The 23,844-nt window shown below is 39.2% G+C and overlaps 1 protein-coding gene across 1 annotated transcript in view; it reads right to left on the bottom strand.

Moving 5' to 3' along the window:
• The window catches only part of BBOX1 (gamma-butyrobetaine hydroxylase 1), a 64,371-nt gene extending 42,550 nt beyond the window's left edge, over positions 1-21,821 (bottom strand). Inside the window, exons 1-2 of the mRNA XM_069553837.1 lie at positions 21,070-21,821; positions 19,429-19,543 (exon numbers count right to left, since the gene is read on the bottom strand). Of these exons, the coding sequence (XP_069409938.1) occupies positions 19,429-19,543; positions 21,070-21,288 (334 nt within the window). The 5' untranslated portion in view covers positions 21,289-21,821. The remainder of the gene's footprint in view (positions 1-19,428; positions 19,544-21,069) is intronic.
• Between the last annotated feature and the right edge of the window lie 2,023 nt (positions 21,822-23,844).

Below are 23,844 nucleotides of genomic sequence, written 5' to 3'. Positions count from 1 at the left end.
ATGCAAGGAGTCTGGGATAGTCAATAGTGCATTGCAAACTAAGAAAATGCATAATATAACAATTGATATTTGCTGAATACTTTCTAGAGCTAGCTGCAGTCCAATGTGCTCTCCATGCATTATTTTTTGAAAATCCATAATAAATATACATCATAAGGTTTATAGGAATGCTATGATGGTTTTAGTATTTCCATCCTACAGAGAAAGGAACAGAGAGCTGAGTCTCGCAGCTAATGATTTGCAGACTGTTAAGCAAATTCAGGTGACTAATTCCAAAGTCTGTAATTTTAGCAACTACACAGAAAATAAACATTTGATGCCTTGAAATACTGTTGTCACATGTATTTTTAAGTCCTATGTCTGAATGTTCACAGCTTACTCTATCCTTTACACGGAAAATCTACTTTTTGGATAAAAAGTAAAGCAGGGCAAGTTACAATTAGAAACACTTAGTCTGGACATGTTCAAGCATGAGTGTTTAAAGATAAACCTTGGCTCCCAGTCAGGACTTTCAATGCAGAAAAAACTTTACAACTAGGTTTCATGGCACAACTCTACAACAGCATTGCTATTCACTACTTTTGTGAAATGAACCAAGGCTTAAAAATCAGCTAGCTTTTTTTAAAAAATTTATGCCAATATAAGTCAGTGATCCATGCCAGTGGTTTTACTTAAGGCCATTATCACTTTCCAGAGAGTTTTGGTGACTGTGTAGCAAGGAAATGTAATAAATAGAGATGGAAAAAACACTTTCACAAGATGTAAATGTTTAAAAAAGTTTTGTATTTTGAAAACTTTGTGGATTCAAGAAGAACTGCTTAGGGTACACACTATATACATTGAAATGTATTTATAGCATATTATAATGAATTTTTGTTTCTACATGAGTCATTTTCCTGTTATAGAGTAACACACACATGCTGTCAAACACACATGGACATACACACATAATATCCAATATTCTTATCTAACTCATAGAAAATGAATTATATTCTTTCAATAAATATGTTACTCATTATGTGTGGAAAGTTAACCATGTTCACATAAAGACCAAAGATAAAGCAAGGCTGTTAATATAAGCATCAATCTCTACTATAAATAATTTCACATTCATAGGATTTTACTATCAGTGGTTGGTCACAGTACCTTTCAAGTTCTACAAAGTTTATAGTTTCCAACTATAGCTTCTATTTTGGTGGGCCTAGGCAGCCGCTTTGCAAAAATCAGTGACCAAGGGCCACAGCCCATCATAGAATCTGTGTCCTGATATGAGCCAATGATAGACTCGGTAATGGCAAGTGTAATTTCCAGGGACAGCATTGTGACTAACCAGTTTCCAAATTCATCATAACATCCTCAATATAAAATACTCTAGTTTTCCAGGAGAAATAAACTTCATCTTAATAAATCCAACCAATAAGATCATTCTATGATCTATGTGTAGGTCCGATGATATCTGAACAGAAACTCTGACGCTGAAAAGGTAATTTAGAAGCATTTTCCCAATCTCCCCCAACCACAAAACCTCACCACCGGGGACCATATGAAAACACATTGGCCTAGAAGAAATCATTTGTCAGGTGAATACATGGAAAGCAAACTTAAATTTCACACTTGGGTCTGGATACATAAACAGTGTGGAAAATGACGGAATATTTAAGGCATGAACCACCCTTTCTAATTTAAATTATGGCCTTACTAATAAATACTTCCTTGAACATGTGCTTCACACATCATAAAATTTATGCACAGGCTACATGCTGGCTTTCAAGGAACCATTTGTATAAGGCTTGCTTTTCAGTGTTAAACCTCACATTCCTGAATCCTGACTTGTTTTTCAAAAAAGAAAAAGACACAAAGAAGCTCTTCAGTTGAAGATTCATGAATGCAGTGTGCAGGGTTACAGTGTGTTATTTTATGAATTTAGGACCTTCTGTTCACCTGTACAGAACTGTGTCTGAAACAACTGTCTGAAACAGCTCATCTCATGTGCTAAGGATCAGCTGATGGCTTACTATCTTTTCCTGTAGATATCTTGCAGGGCTTCAACCATAAACCAAATCTGACCCCCAGGAGGGGAAAGGCCCCTGAGTGGAAATAGGGCTTTAATTCTCTTTTCTGCACCAAGGACTTGCTGCCCTTTTTGGAAAGGGCATCCTTGTCTCTTGTCTAGTGACTCAACCTGCCTTTCAAGATCTTGGTCATTTGTCCCCTTTTAGATTGAAATCTTCCAGAAGCTGACCCTAAGATGAGGATTTGAATGCAAGCAACTTACTAAGGTGAGAGTTGGACCATGAAGTGCCAAAGAACTGATGCTTTTGAACTGTGGTGTTGGAGAAGATTCTTGAGAGTCTCTTGGACAGCAAGGAGATCAAACCAGTCAATCCTAAAGGAAATCAGTCTTGAATATTCATTGGAAGGACTGATGCTGAAGCTCCTATACTTTGGCCACTTGATGCAAAGAGCTGATTCATTAGAAAAGACCCTGATGCTGGGAAAAATTGAGGGCTAGAGGAAAAGGGGCAACAGAGGATGAGAAGGTTGGATGGCATCATGAACTCAATGGACATGAGTTTGAGAAACCTCTGGGAGATGGTGAAGGATAGAGAAGCCTGGCGTTCTTCAATCCCTGGGGTTGCAAACAGTCAGACATGACTGAGCAAATAAACAACAATTTACTAAGGAGGCACCAATAGGAGGTGGGGAAGTAAGAAAGGGAAGCAGACCTCTGGATGGGTTTTTTAAAAAAACTTTTTATTTTATATTGGAGTATAGCCAAATAACAGTGTTGTGATAGTTTCAGGTGAATAAGTTAAGGTTTTGCAGCCGGGACTCAGCACTGCTGGACCCCATGGCAATGCTGTAGACTATACTTCAGATTCAGAGTTACCCTACCCAGAGCCAAGGAAGCTGAGATGCACAGGCTACCAACACCCACCACTTACTGGTTGAGAGCTGTTTCTGGGGATTCATTCCTGGGTCTCCTGGCCTTCCCTGTGTGTTGGCCAAGCAGGCTCCCTTAGGTGAGAGGACCCTCCAGGAGCATGGCAGGCTTGGGATAGGAAGCTGTTGGCATGTATGAGAAGAGCGCTGAGGAGCACTGATGCGGCTGTGACAGCCTCTGCGATGCCCTCCTTTGGGATCAGCAAGACTGGGCTAGGATGGCTGTCTTCTGTGGTGCCTAGCACCATACACACCTCAGTCCCAGTGCTCACCGCACTGTGCTGAAAGGATCTTTCATTTACTCTGTATGTGTTTGTTGAAAGCCTTGGCTATGTGAAAGAGAACATGTTAGTGAATAAAAATAGATGTGATCACTGCCCTTGGGAGGGAAAAGGTGAATAAATAAGGAAGCAAAGAAATAAATACGTAAAACTAAACATTGTAGCAAGTGCTCTGAGCATAACAAATAGGGTATATTGACAAAAAATCATTGGAAGTGGGATGGAGACCCTATTTAGACATGGCAGATAAGAAAGGTCTAACTGAAAAGATGCTATTTAAGCTGCATCCTGAGGGGTGAGAGAGGTCAGTCATGCAAAGGGCAGAGAAAGTGTCCAAATAGGAAAGACAATAGGAAGAGGGGTGATCTCTTAGCTTATTGGAGGAACTCAAAGTCACTGAGGCTAGGACACACTAGACAGATGTGGGTGTCGCAGATGAAGTATAAAAGTAAGCAAGGGTGGGTTAGGTGGGTCCTCATCTCTATGTCTCTCACTAGAGTGCAAGGTCCTTGCAAACTATAGGGATCCTGTCATTTATCTTTATTTCCTCCTAGCTGTTGCCCCAAACTCTTTCTCCTCCTGGTATACAGCGCAGGGCTGGCATTCAATAGATTTTCAGAAAACTACTATGTTCTTTATCCTAAATAAAATATTTGCTTATTTCCTAATGATGAATGGAAATTGGAAGCAACCCAAAAGAAGACAGTATCTGAGCACCCTTTAGCATTTTAAAAGATAGAGAAATCCATAAAACCTTTCCTGTAGGTGATAATCTCACCAAACTTGAAGTCTCCTTAAGAATGTATAAACAAGTTTATAAGTTGCTTGAAAGAAGGGAAATTCATTTTTGTTTTGGACTATTAGGTACCTGGTATATTATATATGTTTAGCCCTATGACCGGAGAAGGCAATGGCACCCCACTACAGTACTCTTGCCTGGAAAATCCCATGGACAGAGGGGCCTTATAGGCTGCAGTCCATGGGGTTGCTAGGAGTTGGACACGACTGAGCGACTTCATTTTCACTTTTCACTTTCATGCATTGGAGAAAGGAAATGGCAACCCACTCCAGTGTTCTTGCCTAGAGAATCCCAGGGAAGGGGGAGCCTGGTGGGCTGCCGTCTATGGGGTTGCACAGTGTCAGACACGACTGAAGCGACTTAGCAGCAGCAGCAACCCTATGACAAGAGTGATCATACACTTGGAGAAAACAAAAACACAGGAAATTATGAAAAAGTACTAAAGGACAGTGTAAAAAACATTTACAAAAACAGAGGATACTAGGAACTTTCTAAGCACTTTACATGGAGTGACGCATGTAATCCTTAAACAACCCCATAATAGAGGTTCTAATACGGTTCCCATTTTATAGATGAGACAGGCATCAGTATCTTAGGTAAGTGAAGCAACATCACACAGCTGATGTTAAGTCAGAGCTGGGATACTACATGAAGAACTGAACTCCGGATATTCAGAAAAAACTCGTTGAAGGATAACAAGCACTGAAGGATGTCAAGAAGGAAGATTATTATCTCAGACTTCCTTTGAGTTGGCAGTACAAACTGAAAATTCAATTTTACCCTCTGTCATTATTTTAAGTATCTCCTTTGACGTCCTTGAAAAGGTTGTAGAACGCCCTCTTGACGGCTTTTCATTGCACAGCACACATCTCCCTATGGAGCAACCTACTCTGGTTCTAGTCAGCTCCAAATGACACAATCTTCTTCCTTACACAGAGTCACGTCTACCTCTGTCACTTTCTTTGAGGCGCTAACTCAGTGCTCCAGAATCACACAGAATATGGCAGTCTTGGAGAAGCTATAAAGACAGTTACTGAACGGAGTTTTTCTTTCCAAGGCTAAATAAATAGCCCCTTTCTCACCCATATTTTTCATGTTTTATAGCTCCCAAGCCCCATATGGCTCCCTACCATCCTCTCTGCTCTCCTCTTGTTGATGGTTTCAAGTTAGCTGATACTCTATAACAGCCTGGGTGTCTCAGATCAGATACACTACTACAGGTGTCCTCTGGCTATACCTACACAGTGGGATCGCTACTACATTTTTATTCATACAGCCTAAATCTAATTAACCTTGTTTTGGCAGTCTCAAGTCTGTTGACTCAGCTTAAAACTTTTCAGTCAGCCAAAACATGTAAGAATTGCCCTCAGCCAAGTCCTCATTTCCGAAGCTAGTTCACTGAGAATGTACTAAGCTACTTAAGTAGAAATGAGATGCAGGTCCAGTTTGATAGGGACTTTGTGTCAAAGGTTTGAGGGTGACAGATCTGGATTCGAGTCGGAATTCTGACACTTTCTGTCTGCGTGACTTTCAGAAAGTGATATATTCTCTCAGTTCAATTTCTTTACTGAAGATTCAGGGTGGAAATAATCTGCTGAATTGTGGGGAAATTTAAATGAGATACTGTCTTGAAAGAACTTGACATCATGTACCTAACTGCGCTTGAACCAGAGCAGCTGATTGTGGCTGGACAAAAACATGCCATGATGACGGATTTTATTGCATACTTCTTAATCTATGGTTAACTCTATCCCATACTCCCCTAGCTGACTGTTTATCCTGTTCTCTATCCTCAGTCTTCCCACACTTCCTCCTTCTACTCATGCTTAGCTGACAGCTTTGCTTCCTGCTTCAGTAAAAATTAGAAGGACTCAGAAGAGACTTCCATTCACCCCCATCACCACATCGAACACCCTGCCTGTATCTGTGTCCTTATCGTCTCTTGATGTAGTATAAATAAGTTTGTAAATTTTGTGATCTCATTCTCTACCAAAATGCAAATTCCTTAAGGACAGAATCTTTTTCTGTTTTGTTCATCACTGTATCCCCAGCACGGAGAACAGTTCCTGGTACAATTTTATAATGCATGGAAGATATTTGAAAAATGGTACCTGTTATTAATATTAGTTTTTTCTCTTGATTCCAATTTTCTAGTGGGGCAGACAGTCAAATACACAGACATTGACCCTTGGGTGCAATAATGGCAATGGCGCAGAAAGAGCATGTGTGAGTGCTTAGTTGCTTTAGTCGTGTCTGACTCTTTGCGACCTTATGGACTGTAGCCCATCAGGCTCCTCTGTCCGTGGGATTCTCCAGTCAAGAATACTGGAGTGGGTTGCCATGCTCTCCTCCAGGGGATCTTTCTCACCCAGGGATTGAAATCGCATCTCTGCATTGTAGGTGGATTCTTTACCATTGAGCCACCAGGGAAGCCCAGCATAGAAAGAGAGGCTGGCACAAATTTCTAGAAGTACATAGAAGAGGAGGAGGATGACAAAGGAATTTAATAAAGCAGATGCTCTTCAGTAAAATCTTGGCTTCATCACTTCTTCAGCTCTTTTGTTTTGGACTACTTAGTTTTATCAACCTCATTTTCCTCATGTGTAAAAAGGTTATAATAATGTTGCCTTTGTAAAGTTGTTGCTAGGATTAAACACAGCAATACATATTAAGCACTGAGCTTAGTGCCTAGCAATGCTTAAAAATATGAAGAAGGAAGGTTGGCAAAGGAGTAGGGGGAAAGAAGGGAGAAAGAGCGTATATATATTGGTAATTCAGACAGAGCACTGGTGTAGGAGATAGTGAGTTGTTGATGGATTCTGGTTTGTTTTGGCAATAGAGCTAGGAGATTTTCTTGGCACCTTGGGTGCGTGGTATAAGAGATAATGAAAAGTCTAGATTTTTATTAATTTGTTTTACTTGGAAGCTAATTACTTTACAATATTGTGGTGATTTTTGCCATACATCAACATGAATCAGCCATGGGTGTACACAGATCCCCCCATTCTGAACGCCCCTCCCGCCCCCCTCCCTACCCCATCCTTCTGGGCTGCCCCAGAGCAGAGCACTGACTTTGAGTGCACTGCTTTGTTCATTGAACTTGCACTGGTCATCTGTTTTACATATGGTAATATACATATTTCAATGCTATTCTCTCAAATCATCCCACCCTCACCTTCTCCCACATAGTCCAAAAGTCTGTTCTTTACATCTGTGTCTCTTTTGCTCTGTTGCATATAGGGTTGTCATTACCATCTTTCTAAATTCCACATATTTGCGTTGATATACTGTATTGGTGTTTCTCTTTCAAGGAGTTACTTCACTCTGTATAATAGGCTCCAGTTTTATCCATCTCATTAGAACTGACTCAAATGCATTCTGTTTTATAGCTGGTAATACTGCATTGTGTATATGTACCACAACGTTCTTATACATTCATCAGCCAATGGACATCCAGGTTGCTTCCATGCCCTGGCTATTGTAAACAGTGCTGCAATGAACACTGGGGTACGTGTGACTCTTTTAATTCTGGTTTCCTCAGTGTGTATGCCCAGTAGTGGGATTGCTACATCATACGGCAGTTCTATTTACAGTTTTTAAGGAGTCTCCACACTGTTCTCCATAGAACAGTGTACTAGTTTACATTTCCACCAATAGCGTAAGAGGGTTCCTTTTCTCCACACCCTCTCCAGCATTTATTGTTTGTAGACTTTTTAATGGCTGCCATCCTGACTGGTGTAAGATGGTACCTCATTGTGGTTTTGATTTGCATTTCTCTGATAATGAGTGATGTTGAGCATCCTTTTCATGTGTTTGTTAGCCATTTGTATCTCTCCTTTGGAGAAATGTCTGTTTAGTTCTTTGACTCACTTTTTGATTGGGTCATTTATTTTTCTGGTATTAAGCTACATGAGCTGCCTGTATATTTTGGAGATTGATTCATTGTCAGTTGTTTCATTTGCCATTATTTTCTCCCATTTTGAAGGCTGCCTTTTCACCTGGCTTATAGGTTTCTTCCTTGTGCAAAAGCTTTTAAGTTTAATTGGGTCCCATTTGTTTATTTTTGTTTTTATTTCCATTAATAAGAGGATCTTGCAGTGATTTACATCAGAGAGTGTTCTGCCTCTGTTTTCCTCTAAGGGTTTTATAGTTTCTGGTCTTACATTTAGATCTTTAATCCATTTTGAGTTTATTTTTGTGTATGGTGTTATAAAGTGTTCCTGTTTCATTCTTTTACAGGTGGTTGACCAGTTTTCCCAGCACCACTTATTAAAGAAATTGTGTTTTCTCCATTGTATATTTTTGCCTCAATTGTCAAAGATAAGATGTCCATAGGTGTGTGGATTTATCTCTGGGCTTTCTATTTTGTTCCATTGATCTATATTTCTGTCCTTGCGCTGGTACCATACTGTCTTGATGATTGTAGCTTTGTAGTATATTCTGAAGTCAGGCAGACTGATTCCTCCAGTTCCATTCTTCTCTCTGAAGATTTCTTTGGCTATTTGAGGTTTCTTTTTGTGTGTGTTTCCATACAAATTATGAAATTATTTGTTCTAGTTCTGTGAAAAATACAATTGGTAGCTTGATAGGAATTGCACTGAATTATGGAGAAGGCAATGGCAACCCACTCCAGTACTCTTGCCTGGAGAATCCCATGGACGCAGGAGCCTGGTAGGCTGCAGTCCATGGGGTCTCTAAGGGTTGGACATGACTGAGCAACTTCACTTTCACTATAGATTACTTTGGGTAGTATACTCATTTTCACTATATTGATTCTTCCAATCCACAAACATGGTATATTTCTCCATCTGTTTGTGTCATCTTTCTTTCATCGATGTTTTATAGTTTTATATATATATATATATATAGGTCTTTTGTTTCTTTAGGTAAATTTATTCCTGAGTATTTTATTCTTTTCATTGCAATGGTGAATGAGATTTTTCCTAATTTATCTTTCTGTTTTCTCACTGTTAGCATATAGGAATGCAAGAGGTTTCTGTGCATTAATTTTATATCCTACAACTTTACTATGTTCATTGATTAGCTCTAGTAAATTTCTGGTGGTGTCTTTAGGGTTTTCTAGGTAGAGGATCCTGTCATCTGCCAACAGTGAGAATTTTTCTTCTTCTTTTCCAATCTGGATTCCTTTTATTTCTTTTTCTTCTCTGACACTGTGCCTAGGACTTACAAAACTATATCAAATAGTAGTGGTTGACCCCCCTGCCTGACAGATGGAGTTGCCATCTGTCAGGAAAGACTGTTTGTGAAGCAGGATTATCTAAGACCATCTACTCCCATCAGAGAATTCACCTTTCCTCTGATTTTCCTCCATTTTTCTTATTTCTCCAAGTAAATCACTTTATAAATCCCCGTTTTGGTGGTCCATCATGATTATGATTGATCAATTTATTTTGGGCTAGATACTTCTGTTCCTGTGTGCATGTGTGCTCAGTCATGTCCAACTCTTTGCAACCCCGTGGACTGTAATCCACCAGGCTTCTCTGTCCATGGAATTTTCCAGGCATGAATTCTGGAGTGGGTTCCCATTTTCTGTTCCAGGGCATCTTCCTGACCCAGGGATTGAACCCACATCTTTTATGTCTTCTGCATTGGCAGGCAGGTTCTTTACCACTGGTGCCACTGGGGAAGCCCAGACACTTCCAACATGCCCTTTTGAAGTTAGAGCTTAGACACTCTGCTTCCTCCTTTATGAATACGTGGTTCTCTTCAGATACCTTCCTCCTATCTTCTTTATTATCTGTTTTCATATGGTCATGAGACTGTATCCAATTTAGGTCTGGAATTTTTTTTTCATCCAAGTATTAAGGTTTGTACATGAAATATATCTGCTGAGTGTTGGTGTCTTCATCTCTGATGATACTTAACTAACCAGTAGTTAACACATCACTTTTCCCCAAGTTTGCTGATCATCCTAGCTTCAGCAAACATTTTTACAGACCTGATTGGAATTAGGGTCAAAGTTGACCAGTCTTTCACTGCCTTCCTTAGTTTTATTTAAAGAAAACTATCTGTCAGGTAGAAAAAATTTAGCCCAGACCTAAAATCAATGTCTGAATGAGTAAAATCTTTTCATGGCAATAATTCACTTCTGAGTCACTCTCAAGGGTTTAATCAGGATTATAATGTGATTATTCTTCAAGTAAGGGGAAATCAATGGCACCCCACTCCAGTACTCTTGCCTGGAAAATCCCATGGATGGAGGAGCCTGGTAGGCTGCAGTCCATGGGATCTCTAAGAGTCGGACATGACGGAGCAAATTCACTTTCACTTTTCACTTTCATGCATTGGAGAAGGAAATGGCAACTCACTCCAGTGTTCTTGCCTGGAGAATCCCAGGGATGGGGGAGCCTGGTGGGCTGCTGTCTATGGGGTCGCACAGAGTCAGACACAACTGAAGCAACTTAGCAGCAGCAGCAGCAGCAGCAGCAAGGGGAACTCATGCATAAGGCATGATCATGATGCTGTCTCTCTCTCCTTTTATCCTTGCTCGGATGTTCTTTATTACACCTCTGCTATGTCTATGGCTCTTTATGTAGAAGGATAAGGGGAGGGAAAGGACCTAATAGGATTTGAGTAGCCACAGTGTGCCAGGCACTGAGCTAAGCACAGCACTTACTTTTTCCCACTTATTCTTCACATCCCACAGCTGAGAGGCATTGCCTCTTTACATTTAGAAAAAGTGAGAGTCAGATAATTTATGACACATCAGGTTCACAGAGCAGAAAGTCAAAGCCCCTTTGCTGATTCCAAAGCTATTCTCCTTTTGTAACACTGTGCTGTTTTACAGGGGAAGCATGTTCCTGGCACACCACCCTCTTCTACTTCCTCTCCTAACAAATTCTAACAAAATTCTTTTGGAAAAATGTATAGCTTCCATTGTTATACCACAGCCTTGCATTTTAGTGTTACCAGTGAATTTATGTCCATTTTCTGGACTTGCTTGCTTTCTGGTCCATATTTTGTAGTTTGACTTTGTTGTTGTTGTTTAGTGGCTAAGTCTTATCTGACTCTTCTGTGACCCCTAGGATGGTAGCCCACCAGGCTCCTCTGTCTTTGGGATTCTCCAGGCAAGAATAGTGGAATAGGTTGGCATTTCTTTCTTCAGGGGATCTTCCCAACCCGCGGAATGAACCCACATCTTCTGCATTGGCAGGTGGGTTCGTTATCACTGAGCCAGTTTGTCCCAGGGATAATTATAAATCTAGGGTGGAACTGTTGGTAAAAGGGTCCACTGGATGTGAGCTGGATCTTGCAGGATGGAGAGGTGAAGTTCAGCCAGGCAGAAGAATAGAGTAAGTGATTGGGGAAACAAGCAGAATTTGGACAGAAGTAAGAATCCACATGCTTGTGGATGGGGCTCTAGATTGCGGGATGAATTAGAAAGTCCCAGGGAAGACTTTGGACTGTATTGTGCTGCAGAGAATCACCAGGGCTGGGGGAGGGAAGATAATTATGGGCATCCAGAGGATAACCCTGCAGGGTTGTGCAAGCTGGGGGTGAAGACAGAGGCCACGTTATTCCAGTAACTCAAGTATGAGATAACAAAAGGCTTTGACGGACAACTTATACAATCTTTTTCACCTATAGCCTTTTGAATGTCAGTCTTCTCTGGGCAAACAGGCAATGAGCATGGAAGCTTGATAGCTGATGAAAAAAAAAATAGGATTGTATTTTTTTTTTCTTTTCCTGTAAACTGATATACTGTTTAAGACGGTCAAGAAGCCTCTCAAGGCTGTTCTCTATAGTTATCAATATTTACAACTGCTTTCAAGGGAACCTTCTGAAGATGAAGTGAGGTCGTACATAAAGTGAGACATCGTTTTTCACTCAGTGTGGTGCTATTCAAGGCTGTAAGCAGGTCCCATCTCCATTGTGCAGATAAAGATTTGGGAACAAGAAAGGTTACGAAAATTGCTCAAGGCCACAGATCTAGCAAGACTTAGGTTCTAGAGTACTTTTAAATCAGTGTTATACTGTTCTTTTGATTCAAAGCAAAGTTATAGATTGGGAAAAATACAGAATTCTGAGCAAAAGGTTAAAGTTAGAGAAATCATTGAATGGAATAGAGACTAAAAACTATCTAATTTGCTCAGCTAGAAAGTAGGCAAATCAACAGAATGGGTGAACAGCAACATCAAAAGTCTTTTCAAAAATCTTTTTTTTTCCTTATGGTGATGGAAAAATTTAAGAAGAAATTAAAACTAATTTTTTTCCATGCACATATTGAAAGTTCGGAACTGGAATCTAAGAAATTTAAGTATGAGGACGATATCTACTACTCCAAACTATGTTTGTTGCCCTATGTTCTGCCATCTTGAAGAACAAAGTAGAACCAGAAGTGAGAAGTGATAGTTTTTTAATCAGAATCAGTTGTCCATTATTTTTCTTTTCAGTTGGTGAATCTCCTAATGTGTACTCACTAACAGAAATGACATTAAATTTATAACTTATGTGCCTATAGGTAGGTTTGGTAAAAGTGAAGCCAGCATACAAAGCAATCCAACTTTACTTCTTGAAATTGCCACACTTTGGAATTTTCTTAATTTATAAATTCTAAATTTACCATCCAATTGCCAATGTTACAAAACTTATCCCCATGCTGTAAGAAAAAGTCTTATTTGTGAGAAATGGAAACTTTTCACTCATTGGAGAAAGCCCACTTTACTTTTTCCCTATTTGAAAGAGAAGGGAAATAAAAGAAATAAATTTACTTTAGTGTAACTCTAGATAATTACTTTTCCAAGAATAAAGAAATTAGTATATTTTCCTTAACTTTTGATGTGGTAGGTATACTGAAAAATTATGAAAAGGGAATAGACTATAATAATTCTTCCTCAAAATAGATTTACTTTAGATTCTCAAAAATATCCTCAAACTTTTTCAAGGCTTTTAAAGATATCAACTTTTTGAAGACACGAGCTTTTCAAAGTCCTATTTTACACTAACATTGGATGATGATATGATAGTTTAATTTATAAAGTTGTTAAATAATAAAAATGATTAAAAAATATATAATTAATGTTTCTTACCTAACAATTTAAAAAAAGTAATAGATGTAGTGCACAGGACTTCCCCCACCCTGTATTTCTGTAATGTGTCCAGCTTCAAAACAGACTTTATCTTTAATACTTTAATACATATCTCCGAGTATATGATTATGTGTTTTCTAGCTGGAAGTATGAATGGAGATGAAAAAAACATAAAAGAAAAAAGATCTGACCTAGAGTTTACAAGTAGGACCCCAAACTAGGCAGACGCCTGTGGAAACAACCTCCAGCCTGGGGGCTTCTGTTGGCTACGCAACACTGCAGGGTGCTTCTCAGACTGTGAATCTCCCGTCTTGGACTCACTGACTTACAGTCCACAAGGATGTTAGACCCTTCAGATATTATGCCCTCGTTTATCAAGTGCAATGCAGAAACTGAGTGTGATAACAAATGATATGTGATTCAGAAAAGAACAGGACATATTGAAAGAAATCACTATGGCACAGAGAAAAAGGGCAGCAAAATATGCATTTGTAAACTTACAAGCATTTAAGATACCTGTATTCATTTCATCAAAGCCCCAAACACATTTCTCTGAAACTCGATAGGTTCATTTCACATATGGCAGGCAAAATAGAGACTTTCTTTTTAAACATATGAAGACTTTGGGCCATTCTCCCATCTGTGCATCAGAGTGTGGGCCTGAGTGACTTTTCCTAGGTCTTTCTTGGGAAGGCAATATATTTGGCAATGTGACATAGTGGCTTGATTGCTCTGATGCATCTGTTTTAACAGAGCTCTTCTGAAGCCATTCTGACTGGTAGTTCATACAGTTGGAACATTCTAAGATAGCTTGGGAAAAAAAAACCTCCCAGTCCTTTTTATGATCACCAAGTAATAAGTGAAACAGATACCTTCACTCCATCCCTGACTTGCCCTGCTAATTCCCACCTCTGGGGGTTTAAGAATGGATGAAGGATGGGGCAATGTTTAGGGATATGGGTGAACTATTATGTGGGAATTGGGCATATTTGTTGTGTACATTACTTGCTCATTTTTTAAAAAGATAATAACTTTTGCTTTTTGGGCAAATTTCTATAAAAATAGGCTGTGTATCAAACCAACTCTATTCTTTGCACTGCACTGTAATGAAAATCTTCATCTTCAAGGATGCATATGGCCCTCTATTAGAAAGGGGAGCTCTGTGGTTTTTTTTTTTTTAACCATATGCAAAATCACCACAGAGATCTTAGAGAGCCCTTATAGCTACTTGAGAGTTTTCAGTTCCTTTTGTGGCATATTCCTTTTGAAACAAAGAAGGGAGTCACAGCTGTTGACTGAAGGGTTGTAATCTGATGAAGTACATAGGTGAAGGCTTGCTCTGATAGAAGAGGGACCCTATGGAAATGAAGGGAAATATTCTTTTCTGACTGTACTGTGTACTTAGTTTCTGAATTGCTGACAAAACTGAGCAGATTGCTTCTACAGAATAAAGATTTTCTTCAAATTAGCACCTTTTAAATCTCAATTTGCGATAACAAATATTACTGATGTCAGATAGTAATACACAAACATTTCAGTACCAATTCAAGGAGATAGCTAGGAAAACAAGCATTCATTCTGCCACCACGTGTTAAAAAGAACAGATATTTAGATTCATATACAAAAGATCACATTGTGCATTGATTCTTTTCTATTTTAATCCTATCAGTTTTATTTTGGGAATTTTGCATCTTAAAGTTAGTCACCAAAAATGACTGTATAATTATGCCAATTTCTCATGAAAGCTAAAAAGCAATTTCAGAAAAATTCTTCATATTTCCAATGTTTTATTAAAATCTTCAGTTACGTCCATCTATTTGGAAACATTCACACATGCTAGGCTTGGTTTTAAATGGGTAAAGATTAGAGGGCCAGAACCTCCTGTCCTCCAGGTTAATATCTATTTTTCTTGAGTACAAATACTATTTCTGTGCTCTCTGCTACTTCCCTAGTTTAAGGTCTTAATATTTCTTACAGGATGATTTCTAGATCATGCTATGGTTACCCTGCTCCTGAGCATTCCCCACACCAATCCATCCAGCCCAGATGACCATGACCAAGATTTTTCTACATCACAGATCTGATCTCTTCACCCTCTTTAATAAGATAAATACAAACCAAAAACCAAAGGGGTACACTGGAAGAGGGAAGGGTAAAATGCATTAAGAACAAAAGGAAGCTAAGGAGACATTCACAATCTCACAGGCACTTGAGAAATTCTATGTGTTTGGTAAAAATCATTCTAAATGTAAATGCATCCTAAAAAATGAAAATATAAAATGCATCCTAAAAAAATAGATAAAGCCATCTTCTTAAATTTATAAACAATCATTTCTCTGGCCTTATAAGAAGAGAATCGGCCTGAAAAACTAACAGAAGGAAAAATACTTGACCTTGGTGCTAAGCAAATTTCCTTGCCTTAGGGTTTAGGATTGAGCCTCTTACTAGGGCACTTAAGCCACTTCCTTCTTAGTTGCCTAACAATTGTAACTTTATCCATATTAAACTAATTGCGGTTTCTTAAACCTACCCTGCTCTATTATACTTCTTTGCTCTTTTCTCTGTTGATAATTTACTTACTTTCTATCTTTGTCTAACAAATGGATTATTCAAAACCCAGTTCAAGTATTAGGTCTTCTTTGAGTCACATTTTCTCATCTCTTCAGAGTCCTTCTGCATTCTAATAAATCTTCTATGCACGTCTTCATGTACTAAAAATAATGTACTATACTTATTTGTTTCCATGGCTGATGTCCCCTCCTAGGTGGGATAAATCCTCTAGGGCAGAATCCATGTTTTTCTAAAAAAATTTTTAATTGGAATATAATTGCTTTATAATATTGAACTAGTTTCTCCTGTACAACAATGTGAATCAGCTATAGGTATAATATATATATACCCTCTCCCTCTTGGGCCTTCCTCCCAACCCTCTAGGTCATCACAGAGCATCTAGTTGAGCTCCCTGGGCTATACAGCAGCTTCCCACTAGCTATCTATTTTAAGACTTCACTTTCACTTTTCACTTTCATGCATTGGAGAAGGAAGTGGCAACCCACTCCAGTGTTCTTGCCTGGAGAATCCCAGGGACGGGGGAGCCTGGTGGGCTGCCATCTATGGGGTTGCGTAGAGTCGGTCACGACTGAAGCGACTTAGCAGCAGCAGCAGCAGTGTATATATGTCAATGCTATTCTTGCAGTTCATCCCACTGTCTACTTCCCCACTGAGTCCACAAGTCCATTCTCTACGTCTGCGTCTCTACTGTTGTGCAGTTTCTCAGTTGTGTTCGACTCTTTTGTGACCCCATGGACTGCAGCACCCCAGGCTTCCCAGTCCTTCACCATCTCCCAGAGATTACTCAAACTCATGTCCACTGAGTTGGTGATGCCATCCAACCATCTCATCCTCTGTCATTACCTTGTCTTCCTGCCTTCAGTGTTTCCCAGCATCAGGGTCTTTTCTAATGAGTCAGCTCTTTGCATTGGGTGGCCAAAGAAAGACTTTATTGCTGTCCTGCAATATGTCTTTTTAAAACGTGGTATTTCCTTACAGTTTTCAGCACAAGATAGGTGCAATTGAATAGAAATGTATGAGAGAATGATTGTTATCCATGTTTCCCAGCTGTGACTGTCCCATGACAAGAGCTTTTTCTGGTGGATGGTCTTTCCATTTCTGAGTGCAACATCTAATGCCAAGGGAAAATCAAGGAAAAGTAATCTGCATCTTGACACCAGATTTTAAAAATCTTTCTTCACTCTAAGGAAAGAGCAACAGACGAAACACTGCCACTGAGGACTGAAAGCAAAGCTCTTTTGCAAATGTAACTGAGTCTGTTTACTTGTTCTGAGTATGAATGTTTGAAAATACGCAATGGCAGGGAAATAAGGTGCCAAATTCTACAGGCAAAAAGACACAGAAGCAATATTTCCAAAATGATCCATTAATTTCTTCTTTTACCTACCAACCACACAGCTTGAGAATATATTTTAAAAATCTGATCTTGTTTTAAACCATTAAAATAGTTTCCATTGTCTAAATAACAGTCAGTTCTCCTTATATTATTTCTGATTGCAGCCTGTCCGTGTGACCTGTTTTTTCCACTGTTGAACTGAAAGTACTATCATTTCCGTCCTGCTACTGCCTGACAGTACTGAGAAATGCAAGCTATAAAACTGCGCTTGTCAAGAAATATTAATGGAGGGGGTGGCCGTATACTTTTACAATGCTTAAAAGCTTAAGCTGTAATAATAGAAAGTTGGCTTTTATTCCCTGAGATCATCAAAAGAACTTGAAGGAAATGAAAGTAAAATCCAATGGGATTACAAAATTAAGGCAGAGTTAAGGAAAAATATTTTGAGTACCAGAAGAAATCTAAAATAAATAATAAAAAAATAATACACTTGTGATATTACTATTTGACCCAGACAGTTTCCATTCAGTTATGTAATTGGAGACTCTTTGAAGAATCTAGCCGTGAACTCACTGGGGGAAGGCAGGAAAAGCATCTTTCCTTGGATATCCATCTGGATTCCACCAGTTAGCTTGACTAGATAAAGAGGAAAATGGGTTTCTGATGGTTTAGACAGAAAGCACTAGAGCAAAACTTTGTCAGTTGTCAGAAGGGTAAGATTAAGGGATGGAGACCTATCCTTGAACAGGAAGGGGACCACATCACACCCTATTGATAACCATGGGTCAAGGTGAAGCTGTAGGGTTCTAGTGGGCAAATTAGTAATATCTCCATACCTAAGACATTGTTGTAAGTCTAGTACTGAAAACCATGCAGAGTCACCATACAAGTTTGAGAATTTCAGATTTGAAAGCAGTAAGGTAAAAATCTGTGTCATGGTATATGACACAGAATCTCAAGAAGAGATGTGTTGCAAAATCCAATAAGGCCGATCAGTTGCTCAAAGGGACAGTGGTCCAATATATCTGGTTAACAGTGGAAAAGAATGTTCAAGGAAGCTTACCTTGTTCGTGTATTTGTGCAAGTCAAGATTCTAGTAAATACATAAGAATCAGCATGTTCTCAGAATTGCCTTTGACCACATCATCTTATGACACAAATCTTCAAAATACACAGAGAATAAAGTTGTAATGGCTTCCCAGGTGACTCAGTGGTAAAGAATCCACCTGCCAATGCAGGAGCCTCAGGAGACACGGGTTCAATCCCTGGCTCAAGAAGATCCCCTGGAGCAAGAAATGGCAACCCACTCCAGTATTCTTGCTGGGATAATCACAGGGACAGAGGAGCCTGGTGGGCTACAGCCCATGGGATTGCAAAGAGATGGGCATGCCTGAGCATGCACAAAATATTACTACTTCCCACTTCTCCCCAGCACTTCTGATTGAGTTGTATTATTGTATATCTCTGAAAAGTCATATTTAAAAAATAACTTTCTGTCTTATTAAGTACTTATTTTGTATTTCAGGTCAAGATTAAAACCTTCTTCATAGAGAACAGATTCATAGTTGCTAAAAGGGAGAGGGGACTGGAGGAAAGATGGAGTAGGAGTTTGTGGTTAACAAATTCAAACTATTATATGTAGAATGGATAAGCAAAAGGGCCTACTGTACAGCACAGGGAACTATATCAACATCCTGTGATAAACAATAATGGAAAAGAATATAATAAAAGTGTATTTGTATGTATAACTGAATCACTTTGCTGTATAGCAGAAATTAACACATACTGTAAATCAACTATATTTCAATAAAAAAGAAAAAAGACTGAAAGGAAGGCTTTTTTTTTTTTTTAAAGAATGAAGTCTTCCTTTTGACTGAATCTGTCTAGTGGAGATTTTCTGAATATTTCTGTGGTCACAGATTCCCTTGAGATGCATATAAACTCTCCCCAAGCAATTTGCTGAGCACAAGCCTGACACACACACTCACATGCACATTCAATGCTGGGTATACTATTTCATGAGGTTCACGGATCACATAATTTTATGTGTGGATGCCAGTTTAGAAATATCTGCCTTGTTGATCTTGTGTTTTTCTGGCCTCAGCTAAAACTGTTAAGGAACAAGTGTGCCTTTGATTCATCCTGCTTCTTTGCAGGGCCACTTACGGAGTGTCTGTGGAGTGAAGGTTTTCATGTTAGATGACAAGAATACAAATTTGCTAAATTTCTTCTCTTTTAAGGTGGAAAATTCCAAGTTCTAGAATGTCTAGAGCTGCTCTATGTTTCTTTCCATCTCTACTTGCATGATCTGTGTGGTAAATCATTAAACATTCCACATAAATTACAATAATATTTTAACCAGGGTACAAGGGCTTTAATTTGCTTCTGAGCAAATTTTTTACCATATGAGGTTTAAAGGTTAAAATCTGAAAACCGAAGCAAGGTTACCTGGCAAAAACAATTCTTTCTGGAGTCTTTCTCTGGCCTGCTGTGAAAAGCATCTTTTCTTCAGCCAGTCAGCTCCATATTCACTGTGATGGTCATTTGGCCACATGATATGAACCTTATAACACAGAAAGCAAATATCACATAAACATATATTGTGCTTCTATGTACTTTGGTTCTCTGTTATTGCTGTTTCTGAAAGTTATTTACCTCTATCAGAAATCAAATTAGCTCTTGCTTTTTCTCCTTCTGTTTTTTAACTTATATACTCAAAAGCATAGAATAAACTTTTGGCAAAGGAAGAAACTGAACGCCAAGGAGATACAGCTGAGGTCTGAAGCCCCTTAAATACACAAGAAACAAAACCCGGCTAGATCTGAAGTTCTTGTTTCATAGTCTTAAAACCCGTGGTCCCTGAACTTTATGTGATGACTTGAGGTCAGAGATCAATTAAGATTCCTGCCAATAATATCAGAAATAGTAATGATGATAATGAGGTAGATAGTAATAGGAGGAATAGCACCAGTTTGAGTGCATACTCTACAAGGAGCACTATAAACATAACTCACTTAGTCCTCATACAACTTGTGGGAGAAGCTATAACTAATATTCACATTTTCAGGTGAGGCAAGTAAGAGGAAATAACATGGTTAAAATCCCACAGCTAGCAAGCAGTGAACTCTGGCAGAAAAGTCCTTGATTCAAGATGAAGACAGGTAGGGGTGGATGACCTTGCTGGTCACACTTCCTTTTCTGATAACCATCCTAGCAAATTTGGAAGAGAAACAGGCTAGGGCTATGTCTGCTTTGTGGTTCTGAGAGCTGAGCTGTCAGGAATCCCATACAAAGTCTTTTACGTCTACTCACGAATTTGACTAAAAATATTAATCAATGCAGGTTTTTGAGTGCTCACTGTATGCCAGCCACATGCTAACATTTTACCCATGTTATCTCATTCAATCTTCAAATCATCTCTAGGAACAAATCTTGTTAGTATCCTTCATTTCTAGATGAGTAAACTGAGGTAAGGAGCACTCCTTATATTAGAGAAATAGTTTGATTGTACCTTCAAGGCTGCCACTCACTGAAGGAATAATGAGCAACTTTGTATATTTTATTAAAGATAATAGCAGTAGTAATAAAAATGGTAATAATAATAGCAGAAGCTTTCACTTAGTGAGCATGCTGACTTGGCACCAAGCACTATGCAATCTTGTTTTTTTATACATGGCTCAGTGTTAAAGAATCTGACTGCCAATGCAGGAGACACAAGAGATGCAGATTTGATCCCTGGGTTGGGAAGATACCCTGGAGGAGTAGTAGTAGTAGTAGTGAAGTCGCTCAGTCATGTCTGACCCTTTGCAACCTCATGGACTGTAGCCTACCAAGCTCCTCTGTCCATGGGATTTTCCAGGCAATAGTATTGGGGTGGATTGCCATTGCCTGGAAAATTCCATGGACAGAGAAGCCTGGTGGGCTATAGTCCATGGGGTTGCCAAGACATGACTAATTGAGCACATTCGTGACTCTGATATTTAATATATACATACATTAAATACAATATAATTCATTATTTGAATTATTTGAGTCTAGACCTTTTATTTAAGTTGAGAGAGCAGGGAGAGATAATTTGGAGATAGTTACCTTTTTCCTGTCAAACATCAAATCTTTGATCCCAACGTACACATCAAGAGCTTCGATAAGAAGTTTCCGTGCTTTTGCCGAATCAAGGTAGCAGTCGGGACACTGACAGTTGTCCCGGAGCCACACAGCTGGGTAGATAGAGTCTGTACCATCCTGCCAGATGATTCGCATCAAGTGAGCTCCATCCAGCACTTCTGCCTTTTCGATGACGCAGCCCATGTTTCTGGTCCTTGGGGGTAAACCTTGTCAGCTGCCTGCTATGACAAATCAGTGTTAAAAGGACTCTCAGGAGGGTCAGGCCTGAACTTGACTTCTAACAATTCAAACGGACTCTGGCTTCTGCTATTTGCTTGGGTTTGTGGTTTCACTTATCAGTGCTGGGACCTTTGTTCTGATGAGAGTATTTCATGAGCTGTAAACAGAAACACAGTAACTAAAAGTAAACAAGATAAATGCTCTGTCATGATCCAGACAGAAAGAATTCCTTGTTTTCTCATAGCACTTAAAAAAAATAAGTTCAGAACCAACAACGCAGTCACTTTTAAGCTTGCATAAAAGCTCTGGAGGGTTTTTTTTTTTTTTTTCCCCTCCCACCTCCCTCCCCATGGAGTTTTTTTTTTAAGGGAGAAAAATACCCCACAAATTGAAAGTGCAACTGTCACACCTGTGTTATTTTAACTGATGCCCAAATTCGCTGGATCCAGCCAAATCAGGAACTTTCAAATCTCAGTTCCTAGACTCATTCTGCCCCCATTGCTAGGGATGACTGTCAGGAAGCATTTAACAGTAGGCTTCCTGTGTGCTGTTTTGGATCTGTCAGGAATGCTCTGTTCCTTATTAATTCCTGAATATTCAGGAATTAAGAGGAGAGGCAAGCCTCTCCCTGGGCTGAGGAATCCAGGCTTTTCCTTCTTTAGTTTTTCAATACAGTGATAAGTACCCTCTTCCTTCTTATGAACCATATGGTAAAAGTGATTGTTTACAACTCTCTCTCTCTTTAACATGGATCACCTATGTTTTGTACGTTTGGAATTTTAATCTTTATCCTTGCTGAGAATAACTACCTCAATGGCAACCCACTCCAGTACTCTTGCCTGGAGAACCCCATGGACGGAGGAACCTGGTAGGCTGCAGTCCATGGGGTCGCTAAGAGTTGGACACGACTGAGCGACTTCACTTTCACTTTTCACTTTCATGCCTTGGAGAAGGAAATGGCAACCCACTCCAGTGTTCTTGCCTGGAGAATCCCAGGGACAGAGGAGCCTGGTGGGCTGCTGTCTATGGGGTCGTACAGAGTAGGACACGACTGATGCAACTTAGCAGCAGCAGCAGCAAGACAGTATAAATGCCCACACCATGTTGATTAAAACACCTTTGCTCCATTAGAGCTTTGGTCCCCGAGTCTTGCTTTCTCTCTCTCTCTCTCAGGCTAATTCTTTGGAGTACAGAGACCCGTCATGTTCGTTCTCCTGCCCAGGCTTCTAAGACCCTCCTGAGAAGGCACACTGTGCCTTCACCCCCCTCGAAAGGGTGCCAGGTGCCTTCGTGAGCGATGTAAGGCCTATGTCAAAGGGCTTTATTGGTTTTCTGTGTAAACCAAGGAATATCAGCTTCTTTCTCTCTTTCTTTTACTGTTTTATCTTTGACTCTGGACCACCAAGTTCCGGTCCATTAAAGGACCTCAACAGATGACTTTTCACAAACTTTTCTTTTCATGAGCCAGGCTATCTGTATCCTGGTGATCTGGCAAATAGAAGCTTAAATAAGTAAAGAGTTTGTTTTTCTTGTATAAAAAGAAGTCCCAACGTGACTGTCCATTACTGGTAATGTGATTTCACAGAATCATGGGGAACCCAGGCTGCTCAGAGATTTTATTCTTCTGCTTGTTGCATCACGTTTCAAAATGACTGCTCCATCACCAATACCACGTCTACATCCCAGGGAGAAAAAAGGAAAAACATCACGTGGCACTTAAGTCTACCTTATTTTCAACTCTTCCCCATCTAGCAACTTCCAGATATATTTCATTGGCCAGAATTATATCACAATCTAACTTCAGCTACAAGGGAAGATGGGAAATATAACTGTTTACTAGTTACATGCTTGCTCTGCAGAAATCAATGTGTAATCAGTGAAGATGGAAAATAAGATGGAATCAACATGCATTCAGCAGCGTTGCTCACAACCTTTAAGACTTGCTCATATAGATATCTTCTTTAAACAGGCCATCCTGAGGCCTCTCAGACAACTATCAATGTCACTTATGCCCAGCCTTCCTTATTATTATTTTTTTTTACTTTCACAATTATCTTCTTTATTTTCAAGTCTGGAACTTCCAAGTGATCTTTGTATCCTCTAGTGCAGCAGGCACATAGAAGGCATTTAATATTGGAATGAAAACTTCAGCTTGACATGTGAGGAGGAAAAAGAAGACTCTTTTCTGTATTTAAGTAAGATTGTACTTACTGTAGTAAAATCATAACTTACATAAATTGATCAAGGACAGGCAGCTGCCTGGGTAAGATGTTTTTATACAGTCCATGAGGAAAGAATACTTTTTATATTCTCTAAAGGTATGAAAAAAGTAAAACACAAACATGAAACAGGGAAAGTATATAAAGCTGAAAATATACTATCTTCCCTTAAAAAAAATATATATATATACATTTGCCAACCTCTGAGCTAGAGAAAAATTGACTACATTTATTCTTTTTCTCCTTAAGTTTCCAGTATGATTTAAGGATCTGGTTATATTATCCCAGATTAACTGGAATC

The sequence above is a fragment of the Ovis canadensis genome, chromosome 15, assembly GCF_042477335.2.
Source record: "Ovis canadensis isolate MfBH-ARS-UI-01 breed Bighorn chromosome 15, ARS-UI_OviCan_v2, whole genome shotgun sequence".
NCBI classification, from domain to species: domain Eukaryota; kingdom Metazoa; phylum Chordata; class Mammalia; order Artiodactyla; family Bovidae; genus Ovis; species Ovis canadensis.
This window is presented reverse-complemented; position numbering and strand designations above follow the sequence as displayed.